This window comes from Podarcis tiliguerta, assembly GCF_965153285.1.
Source record: "Podarcis tiliguerta genome assembly, chromosome: 7".
In the NCBI taxonomy this organism is placed as follows: Eukaryota; Metazoa; Chordata; class Lepidosauria; order Squamata; family Lacertidae; genus Podarcis; species Podarcis tiliguerta.
The window spans coordinates 76,553,783-76,565,875 of record NC_139540.1 but is presented as its reverse complement, the minus strand read 5'-3'; the positions used below and the strand labels follow the sequence as shown (position 1 = coordinate 76,565,875).

The window sequence follows — 12,093 nt, the reverse complement described above, 5'->3', positions numbered from 1 at the left end:
CCTAAGAATCTTTGGCAAAATAAATATTATGAGAAGCACGGCACAAAAATTAATTTATGACTGCAACTGCAGTCTTTCCTTAGTTTTTCATATTTTGGGCATTCTTTCTAGGGATTTGAATGTGCTTAAGTTGTGAAACATCTGTGTTTGCTCCATTAGAAAAAAACATAAATTGCGTTTTTATGGATTAAAACAGGCACCACACTTAATGCTGAACACTTGAGAATAACTCATTACCAAAGAAATTAAAGGTTTAATTTTTATTTTTTTTGATAACGTGACAATTCCTTTAACATGTTCATTGACTCCCCTTCCTTTCCCCCCCTGTGTTATGGATCTAATCCCCTTACTGCTTCAATTATTTCAAAATGCCTTTCATTTGCAGAATACTGAATATAAGGATGCAGAATATTATCAGACAAATTGTTTTGCCTAAGTTCCCAAACTTTAAATGGGCAGCCTTAATTAAGGACCTTCATTCACAATCCCTGACTTTTTATTTGTCCTTTTTGGGCATCTCATTTCACCCCACTACACTGATTTTAGCTCTATCCAGGGCAGGTGGCAGATATATCCTAAGATGCCACCTTGATGACAGCTCCAACCTTGAAGAAATACACAGAGCCTGCGATGGCCCTCCTTAAGGAGATTTCTAAAGGCACCAAGGATGCTGATGAGTTAAAAGATGGGAAATTTTGTTTATTTATCCATTTATTATTAATTCTCCACTTTTCTCCCAGTGCAGGACCCAAGGCAGCTCTAGGCATAAATTAAAACAAATATAACTAAAAGCATGTAATAAAAAAAATATTAATATTAAAGAAGAAGTAAATAAGTAACGCTATGAAAAACAGCACTGAAAACACAACCACGTAAAAGTGTAAGAAAGAAAGGGCACAACACTCAGTCTCAGAAGACCCTGCCACAACAGCCAGTTAGTGGCCAAAGGCCTGATGGAACAACAACAACAAAAATACTTTGCCTGCTGGGAAAAGGAAAGCAGAAAAAATGAGCCATTGTACCTCCCATGAAAGGGAGTTCTACAATCTGGGAGTAGCCACCAAGAAGGCGCTCTCTTGCGTCCTCTTACCCTAAGGTTACCATATTTTGAACAGCAGAAAAGAGGACACATTTGCCGACTTCTACTTTTAACTATGGAATGCTATGACAACACTCATTTTACATACCCATGAAAAAGAGGACATGTCCTGGGGAAAAAGAGAACATATATCAACCCTATTATCCTGAGAGAGAAGATAATGGACCTAAAATCTGCCCTCCACTTCAAGGAGGTATTCATGAAAACTGAGCGCCACATTTCCATTTTTGGGAACCATGATGAAAGAACCATAACTGGAAGCCACATTACTGTAGTCATATGGAGCAATGGAGGAGGAAAATGGTAGAGATTGGTGAGCAAAATGTGTCCTATAACAGACATAAAATTCCTGATTTGTGGCAGAATATTTTGGCAGAAATGTATTGATTTATGTCAATGATAAAACTCCATAAGCTTTGCACCAGTCTTCCTCTCATCTCCTTTTCTACTGTCCTTTCATATTTTGTGCCCCCACCCCCCCTCTTCATGCTGACCTGTTCCTGTACAGATTATTATAGTGGGAGGTCACTCTTTACCACTTGGCAGAAGGGGGAAACCTATACAGTACATTTGCAATCAATTAAATAAGCTTTAGGGACGCGGGTGGCGCTGTGGGTTAAACCACAGAGTCTAGGGCTTGCCTCTCAGAAGGTCGGCGGTTCAAATCCCCATGACGGGGTGAGCTCCCGTTGCTCGGTCCCTGCTCCTGCCAACCTAGCAGTTCGAAAACACATCAAAGTGCAAGTAGATAAATAGGTACCGCTCCAGCGGGAAGGTAAACGACGTTTCCGTGTGCTGCTCTGGTTCGCCAGAAGTGGCTTAGTCATGCTGGCCACATGACCCGGAAACTGTACGCCGACTCCCTCGGCCAATAAAGCGAGATGAGCGCCGCAACCCCAGAGTCGGTCACGACTGGACCTAATGGTCAGGGTCTCTTTACCTTTACCTTTAAATAAGCTTTTATTTATCATCTCCTGACTGAGCTTTCTAGTGGCTTCATGTTTGCGTATTATTAGTTTTATTTTGTTTAAAACATTTATATACTGCCCAACAACATGTTTTCTGGGTTGTTGACAATAGAGTTTATAAGATGTATTTGTTTTAAAGACACACACAAACACAAGCAAACAGATAGTCACTGAGTCAACAATGAGGGTACTGAACGTGATGCTTATTCACAATTACTGCACCATCAAGAAATTTCAAAGCAAATACTCCACTGCTTTGCAATTTCCTGTATCCATGGTAAAGTAACAGTACAAAATTGTTGCACAACAAGTCACAAGCCCTGGCTTATGACTGCTTTCGTTATTATTCTGCTTAGGCAGATGTATAAGTCATATAAGTTGTCAGTGCTTTGTCTAATATAGTGGAGCCCATAGGACTACAGACATGTTACATTCTGTCATCATGTCATGTGACCATTGTATGTGTTCAGAAGGCTTCAAAAGTACTTGTATGGCTAAATAAGACCAGCCACTTCAGGGAGTTTGGTCTCACTAAGATTGAAGTCACTGGTCGAAATTAGTGACTTGCTTCAGCCTCTCTCAAAATGTTGACCTTGCATGCTCATGTGAGCAACTGGGCATGACCTAAAAAGCTCATAGATTTTGGCTCAGTGTCCATGATCTGGGAGGCTGTAAATTTGCCTTGAGAGGATTGCAGAAGATGCTCATGTAACATGTATCTTGCAGCCCAGCCCAGTTTCCTTGTGCAACTTCCACACTCTCTACGTGACTGGAAAGCTATATTCATGGGACAACCGTGTGCATTTAGCATGGGTAACATGTAACTTGGTTGATCCCTGGAAATTCTACAAATATATAAAAGATTTCAGGAAAAAAAATACCATTTTTATATACATCCAATAGGGTTTGTCTATGTCAGTGATGGCCAAACTTGGCCCTCCTGCTGTTTTTGGGACTACAATTTCCATCACCCCTAGCTAACAGGACCAGTGGTCAGGGATGATGGGAATTGTAGTCCCAAAACAACTGGAGGGCAAAGTTTGGCCATCACTGGTCTATGTGCTGCAAAGAGGGATTTGTGATTTTTATAATTGCCTTTTCTTATCATTAAAGGTAAAGGTAAAGGACCCCTGACAGTTAAGTCCAGTCGCAAACGACTCTGGGGTTGCGGCGCTCATCTCGCTTTACTGGCCAAGGGAGCGTTTGTCCGCAGACAGCTTCCAGGTCATGTGGCCAGCATGACTAAGCCACTTCTGGTGAAACCAGAGCAGCACATGGAAACGCCGTTTACCTTCCCGCCAGAGCGGTACCTATTTATCTACTTGCACTTTGATGTGCTTACGAACTGCTAGGTGGGCAGGAGCTGGGACCGAACAACGGGAACTCACCCCATCGTGGGGATTCGAACCGTTAACCTTCCGATCAGTAAGCCCAAGGCTCAGTGGTTTACATCACAGCGCCACCCGTGTCCCCTTTCTTAGCATTAGCATAGTGTTTAAGCCTATTTGTTCAAAATTTTAAGTTCTTCGATGCAATAACGTTTTGCATTGCAATTTTTTTTTATTAAAAAACCCACCCAGTGCTGCAACTTACAGTTTACTTTCATGATATAATAATCAACTTTATCGTTTCCAATGCTCCCTTGTCTGGAAATCACCACCAAGTCTCTTTTTAAACCATTCAGCGAAGCTCCTCATAATAGCTTTATTATGCTTTTGTTCCAATTCACAAAGAGTCTCCAATACTGAATCCCATGGTAACTGATTTTCCTCATGAGTAGGGTTGGAGCAGCATACAAATGGAAAAGCCTTATTATGACACTGAGCCCATCTCCTTTCAAGCTCCAGATACAGCCCCTACTGTGCATTTCACATCTTGCCAAAGTCAGGAAGGCAAGAAAGGCACCAGCCAAAAGTAAAGGGAAACAAAAAAAGAATGAAAAGGGGGTCAGTTCTAGGGTTTCAAAGGAAACACTCATCAGAATAATGTGACCTATTCCTAGATTAGTAAGAAAAGAAAGCCGTTTGCATCAGTTTGGTACTATATATAACTAATTTGAGTGTTAATGGCTGTGGAAGTACATAAGCAAATCAGCATACAATGTACTGAAAGATCAGACTTGGGGTTTTCACTTTTTCACTGCAGCCTGGTTTGGTATTCAAGTGAAAATGACCAAACATTGATCAGAGCAACTCTAGGAGGCATGCCTATCCTCCTCATTTTACACAGAATAATACATAAAATACACTGCATCCTCCTTGAGATCTCCCATTGAGTCAAAAGGGAGATTGTGATTTTAGAAAATGAATATAATTACATGGCAATATTTGCTGTAACATAGCGGGGCCTCCAGCTATGTTAGCTTTGCTTACTCTGCATTCTTCCCTACAAACAAATGTCTATATTGTTAAAGAGGTTTTTCGGGGGAAGAAACCATTTCTATTTTTCTAGAAAAAGAAGTGCCAGAACTCACTCACCATGAAAACCTCCCATGTTCTCTTATAATGGCAATGGTGCCCACCTGAGAGGTGCCAGGACTAAGTTCTGGTGAGTTCCAGCTTTAAAAAAGCCCTGAGGAGCCCCCTAAAGTTCTAAGGTTACCAGATTTTTTTCAATGAATCCTGGGACACTTTTCAACTTCAATGGATTTTGTATGGGGACTGATTTGTCAATCCGGGGACTGTCCCCAGGCAACGGGGTCATCTGGTAACCTTACCCTAAACCCTAGAAATTAATAAATGGTAGGATTTTGACTAATTGGGAGATGAAAGGAGAAATACAAGCTGCAGAGGAATTCCTGGGCTAGCCTATGCAAAATGACCTGGCTAAGCTAGGGCCATTAAGAAACAATACACTGGCAATGTAAGAAAACGGTCTTTTTTCCTCCTGCCCTGAGGTATGAACAGAGGCAGGTGATTTGGAAAGTTGCCAGGGTAACTGGGCATGATGTCACACTTGAGTTTGGGGCCTTTGGCACAGCAGGAGACTTGGAATAGGCAGAATAATTTTGGCTGAAGGCAGACTGGGAAAGATGCCTTGGACTCCAGTGCTGCATTGCTGTGGGAAACAAGCCCCTCCTGAGATGACTGTGCTGTAAGATCTTGACTCCCTCCTTCTAAATTCAGGTGTAAATATGTGAATAAATCATATTTCTTAAAACTATGACAGTCTTGATTATCAAAAGAACACAGACCCTGGGTAAGCACCTGGAAACACGCCCCCCTCAATTTTGCTATGACTCAGTAGAGAGTAGGGATGGCGCCCAACTTCTGTAACCATGTGTTTCCAAACACAATTCTCTACCTTCCACAGCAGCTGGAACTGGACAAAGAAGCACCGTTTATAACACATGATCAAGATTTCAGGTCCTCGGTTCAAGGTGGTTAATTTCCCAATGTAACTAACAGCCTCTTCTCTCTTTCCTGTGTTCATGATACAAATTTCTAAATCAGCATCTTATTCTTCTTTGGCGATCACTCTTGGCTAAGTAAGATTGTCTTCCATGAACTCAGCCTTAACAGTGACTCTGCAAATGACTGTGGAGGCCAGTTCTGGATCCACATGTCCATCCACATTGGGGACATAGGTTTCCGGGCGGGAGTTGATCAAGGTGAGGGTCTGCCAAACATTTCTCCCTTTCGTCCTGAGTTTGAGCGTCTTCAAGATCCATGACATTTTTGGTAATGGCTGTTCTCCAATTGGAGGGCTTGCAGGCCAGTGTTTCCCAGTTGTCAGTGTTTATGCTACTTTTTTTTAGATTTGCCTTGAAGAGAGTCTTTAAACCTCTTTTGTTGGCTGCCAGCATTACGCTTTCCATTTTTACTGTAAGTTTGGCATAGAGTAGTTGCGTTGAAAGACGATAATCAGGCATCCGCACAACATGACCAGTCCAACAAAGTTGATGTTGAATAATTATTGCTTTGACACTGGTGATCTTTGCCTATCTTCCAGTTTGCCTGTCTTCCCAAGTGACGTGTAAATTTTTTCAGAGACACCGTTGATGGAATCTTCTGAGGAGTTGGGGATGGTGTTTATAAGTGGTCCATGTTTCACAAGCATATAGTAAGGTTGGTAGTGCAATAGCTTTGTAAACAAGCATTTTGGTTTCCCTGAGAATGTCCCGGTCCTCAAAGACTCTGCACTTCAATTGGGAGAAAGCTGCACTCGCAGAGCTCAGGCAATGCTGGATTTTGGCATCAATGTCTGCCCTTGTGGAAAAATAGCTGCTCAGGTAGGAGAAGTGATTGACCTTTTCCAATGTTAGACCATTATGTTTGATTAGTGGTGCTGCAGAGAGGTTGGTTTGTGCTTGTTGGTGTAGCCGGTTTTTTGGATGTTGAGCGATAGGCCAAGCTTTTCATAAGCTTCTGTGAAACTATTTAGGATGGTTTGGAGGTCATCCTCTGAGTGTGCACACACTACATTGTCACCAGCATATTGAAGCTCTATGACAGAAGTTATGGTAACCTTACTCTTTGCTTTCAGTGTACTCAGGTTAAAGAGCTCTCCATCTGTTTGATATATGATTTCTACCCTGGTGGGGAGTTTCCCTTCGACAATGTGTAGATTCATGGCAGTGAAAATAATAAATAGAGTTGGGGCAATAACACAACCCTGTTTAACACCTGATCCCACTGTGAACGGTTCACTTTGAGAGCCATTGTTACCTGTGATTTTGCTGTCATATTATCACAAAGGAGCTGAATGATGTTCACAAATGTATCTGGGCAGCCAATTTTCAGAAAGACAGTCCACAGGGCACTACGATTTACAGTGTTGAAGGCCTTAGACAGGTCAATAAACCCTATATACAGGGGTTGGTTTTGCTCTCTGCAGTGAAAATCATGTCCACTGTCCCCTTAGAAGGTTGAAAACCATTTTGGGATTCAGGAAGGGTAGCCTAGGATATGGTTGCTAATATCCCACAATGAAGGGGTGCACTCACTGCTTTTGTTAATAGTGGTGGACATAAATGCAAGAACTTCTTTCAGTTGTCCTAGGAGTACAGGTGACCCCCTATTTACATGGGGATTCTGTTCCAGGCCCCCACTGAGATCAGGCAATATTCCTACTGTTAGGAAGAGCGTTTAGGGGAAATGTATAAAATTAGCAATAATCACATGTTGGATTAACATCAGTGACTACAATACTACCACTGTGCCTTTAGACACTTAAAAAACACCAAGAATCAATGCACACATTTAAGAACAGATTGGCAGTATCTTGAAACCACATTGCGAACCTTTTGACCCCCTTCTTGCATTTGCTCAATTATTTAAAATAAAATATTGTTTTAAAGGATTTTGACTAACCAGAAATTACTATGCAATCATTTGAATTTTATTTTGTTTTCTGGGTCTCTCAAATTTCTGGCATATCATCAGACCTGAAGTGCTTTTTTAATTATTTGCAAATTTGGCTCCATGAAGTGTATGGCCTATTATCACGAAGCAATAACTGGGCTATTCTTCTGTCAACATCTCATTAATATTATGCAATTGTTTAGAAATGTTTAGAGGATCATCTCCAGTGTAATCATTTCGTCCTCTTACAAGAATGATCTTCTACTACAAATTCACTTTACAAGCCTAATCATGGCTTCAGACAAGCAACCTAAGATACCAACCTAAATTTAGTATTCCATGCAAGTCTCTGCTTAGATCAAACCTTCTAAAAGTGAAATCTAATAGCACCATTATAATTCTGCATACGGAATCATGCTACCTGCATGAACATTTTTCTCATTATTTCCCAGAGATACAAGAAGAACCAGATTTCAGAACATTGCAGTTAAAAAAATCATACATATTTTAAAATGCATAAATAATTTCTCTACTAAAATGATCCAACTAGAAGAATGACCAAAAGGTTATCCAGTAATATATTTCCACAAGTTATGTTTGTGTGACAGGAAATGATTTGGGGCACTCTCTCCATTTTCACATGCCAAAAAACTGCATTTATTTTTCGCTGCATTTATTTTTTCTTATCCCAGTGCATGAGAAAAAGGAGCCAAACCTAGCAGATTCAGAAGTCAAATTATTTCATTGCCTCCACAGTTTTCACGAGTAATTGCGACATCTATTTTTGCCCACGATTCACAATCATTTTCTCTTTGCTAATAAATCACAGCTCCACCCTGATATGTCAGAGGAGGAACACCATCCATTATCAATGCCAATCAGTTATGGAGAAATAACACAATAACTCTCATACGATACCTAATGCTGTTCATGCTTCCAGTCTCAGATCCCAGTTTACATCTCTCCAGCTGGCTGGCGACAATCTGGCGTTCAGCCTCAAGTTCTCGGGTAAGCCTTTCAAACTGTAACTCCTGAAATGCAAAACACACTTCTGTTACAAACTTTGTGAAATCCAGGTAATATGTATCCAAGAAGCTTCCTTGTTCCTGGTTTCAGGATGACCCTCTGACTCTCCCCCCACTGATCATAGCTGTCAACCGTCCCTTATTTGGCGGGAAACTCCCTTATCCCAGTTCTGTGTCCCACTGCTGTCCCAGATTGATGATGTCCCTTAAATTTCCCAGGTTTCACGCTCGCCTGGCTCGGGAGAGAAGCAGCGGCTCAGGGTCCTCTGCCACAAGAGAGCGCGCACACATGAGCTGCCGTGTCTCCATCTCTCCCTTTCCCCCTCAGGGGCGTGTCATGAGGAGATGGGTGGCGGTGGGCGGGCAGGCAGCCCCTCTCTTGCGAGACTTCCGCCGCGCTGTCAGGGGAAGCCGGAGGTGGCTGAGGAGGCGGCCTGAGGAAGGAGGAAGAGGAGGGGATGGGGAGGGACACAGAAGGGCAGCGCCACAACCATCTCATGCCGGGCTTGCAGGTGAGAGTCTCTCTTCCTCCCTCCCTCTCTCTTGGGCAGGGAAGGACCGATGGAACTCCTTGCGCCAGGACGACGGCAGCCCCGACGTGCATAAGCTAAGCAAAATCCCTTATTTTGGCTGCTGATTCCTTATTTTCAAGGCTGCTGGACTTTTAAAAAAAGTATTGCCCACCTCACCCTGGCTGGGCCGAGGGGGGTGGGGGGTGGGAGGGAGGAAGTTATGGTGGACTATGCAGCAGAAGTTCCCAGTTCATGGGTGACCCAAATGGAATCTGGCATGCCCTAGAAAAGCCTAGCACAGGCATAGGCAAACTCCGGCCCTCCAGGTGTTTGGGACTACAATCCCATCATCCCTGACCACTGGTCCTGTTAGCTATGGATGATGGGAATTGTAGTCCCAAACCTCTGGAGGGCTGGAGTTTGCCTATGCCTGGCCTAGCATGTGCCAATAAGCAAATTTGGCAAATCTGGGTGTTGGATCAATCAGGTAGAGTGCCCTCCTTAGGGAGACCCACCTAGCTGCAATACTGAACACTTTTAGGGTTGAGGATTTCTTGGAGTTGTTTTTATTTTCTGCTGCTACTTTTATGTTGGTTGTTGTCCCCCCCCCCCTTGTGATTTGTTGTTGCATTGTTTATATTACGAGATTGTTTATTTCTGCAGCTATTTTGTTTTATCATCATTTGCAGGTATGATTTTACTGCCATTCGCAGTCCCTCCAAGTGTCCCTGTTTTCCAGGGACGTCCCTGATTTAGAGAAGCAATCCCAGTTTCTGGATTTGATCCCAGAATATCCCGATTTTCCTAGGGATGTCCTTATTTTCATTGGAGAAATGCTGGAGGGTATGGAGTTATCTGACCCACAAGCCATCTGAAAGCAAATCCTGTATAGGTAAGTTTTTTAAATGTTTAAAGTTTTATTATGTTGTTGTATATGTTGGAAGTTGCCCAGAGTGGCTGGGGCAACCCAGTAAGATGTGTGGGATATAAATAGTAAAATTATCATTATGGAATAGGATGTCCCTGTTTTCATTGGAGAAATATTGGAGGGTATGCATTTTATTTGATTTTCAGTTGCAAGCTACTCTGGTTTCTGTTCAAAGAAAAGGAAGGGATAAATGAACAAAACATTTGGACTGCCCCTAGGGTTCATTGGCTTTCAGATAGTAGTTTCCTGATAGCACATGCTTTTCACTGGTCAGACTAGTATGCAATAATAGATGGTTGGCAATGCTACCCAAAAGACTAGAAGGATTATGCTAGTAGTTGAAAGAAGGTGCAATGGAAAATATCACAAAAGATTATTTTCTTCAAATACAGTAACTGTGCTTTATTGAGAAAGGCTTTAAAAATTGATGGTTGGTGCCAAATGATGTCCAATATCTGTCTGGTTGTTCTGTGTTTTAGAGGGTTATTGCTGGCATGTGCTATTTATTATTTTAGGAAGAGGATGGAAAGGACTTTTTCTGGTTATCGTTTCAAGTAAAGGAGGGTTTTAATTTTGTGCAGGGATCTCTTTTCTTTCAGGATTCACTCTCATTGAAAGTGCAGGCAATTCTCCCTTCACAGAAGCACAGCAGGCTTTGCGCGTGATTGCAGCAAACATGAAACACACACAAAAGCTGGACTATAAAACTAACAGACATGAGAAAAAGCACCTTCTTATGCATCAGTGTGCCAAGAAATCCCAAACTCTCCAGAGGGGTGTTAATAATATAAAATATATCAATGGCTTGTAGAGAGACAAGGGGCATACCAGATTTGCCCCAGGATATCCATAATCAGAACAGTCTAAACAAAAAATAAATTGTACAGCAGTCATGAGTTGCCCAGGACAAGACTGTAGCAGCTATCATCATCGATTATTTATACCCCGTCCTTATACTGTTTATACACTGCCCACACTGTGCAATTTACAGCATATATAAAAACACAGTAAAACATCAAGCATTAAAAACGTCCCAATACAGGGCTGCCTTCAGATGTTTTCTAAAAGTTGTGTAATTCTTTATCTCCCTGACATCTTATGGGAGGGTGTTCTACAGGGAGGGTGCCACTGCCGAGAAGGCCCTCTGCCTGTTCCCTGTAACTTTACTTCTCACAGTGAGGGAACCGCCAGAAGACCCTCAGAAGTGGACCTCAGTGTCTGAGCTGAATGATAGAGGTGGAGACACTCCTTCAGGTATATTACTTAGTCCCTGACCAGGTTGCTGCAATGGAACTTAGTGAGGTGCTGTAGGAATGCAGAAATTAAGGGCAGGTATTCAAAACAACATAGCCTTTTGGGCATCGACTTTATAATGGAAGTTTGCATAGACACCAGTAATTAGCTAAAGAATATGACCAGCTTCTTTCTACTGCTAGGTGCCTGACAAGACTGAAAAGTGCAGTTGCTGCAGAAGAAAAATAACACAAGCCAACAAAGCCCCTCTAAAGCACAAATTAGGCATAAGACTATAAACAATCATAGCTTATCCATTCATTAGTTTATCCACTTCTGCATTCAAAGAACAGTGAAGTTCTTTGTTCATATGCTTATTTCAGAACGTTTTGCACTCTTAATTGCTTAAACTCTTCTGATTTCCTGCCTAAATATTCCACTTCTTGCTGCTATCTCACAAAATAGTATTTTATTTAAATAGCTCTACCTGTTATCACATCTGATGGATTTATGGGAAACTAACATGCACTCCCCTAGGTGGTATTCAGGCTGTCCCCATAGTAGAAGTATCCAAACGAAGAATGAATACATTTTTGTTTAGGCACTTGGATCATATAGGAAATTGACTTCTGTGTGAGGTCCTACGGATTCTTATCACTGCTGATTTTACTGTATTTTATTGTGATTTTATTACTGCAAGGTTGTTTTACTTACAAACACCGGCTCCCCCGGCCTATAAAGTGAGATGAGCGCAGCAACTCCAGAGTCGTTCACGACTGGACTTAATTGTCAGGGGCCCTTTTAACTTTAAGCTGCCCTTAGTTAGCTCCCTCCAGGTTGGAGGAAAGGAGGGGTAAAATATTCTTTGAATATTGTCTTTCAGACTCTCTTTCTCTCAAACCTGACCAAACCAAACTCTTGTAATATCTGCACATTCTTTCTTAATCATTTTACAGCTGTTTCACACGTGGATTTTTTCAACTCATTCTTAGGGGGAAACATACATACATCAAATTTACTTACAA

General features: G+C 41.9%; 1 protein-coding gene across 1 annotated transcript in view; it reads right to left on the bottom strand.

The window, feature by feature from the left end:
- The window catches only part of LOC310682053 (catenin delta-2-like), a gene marked incomplete at its 3' end in the record, with an annotated part of 259,259 nt that overhangs the window by 90,019 nt on the left and 157,147 nt on the right, over positions 1–12,093 (bottom strand). The window contains exon 3 of the mRNA XM_083450298.1: positions 8,289–8,401. Within this exon, the coding sequence (XP_083306424.1) occupies positions 8,289–8,401 (113 nt within the window). The remainder of the gene's footprint in view (positions 1–8,288; positions 8,402–12,093) is intronic.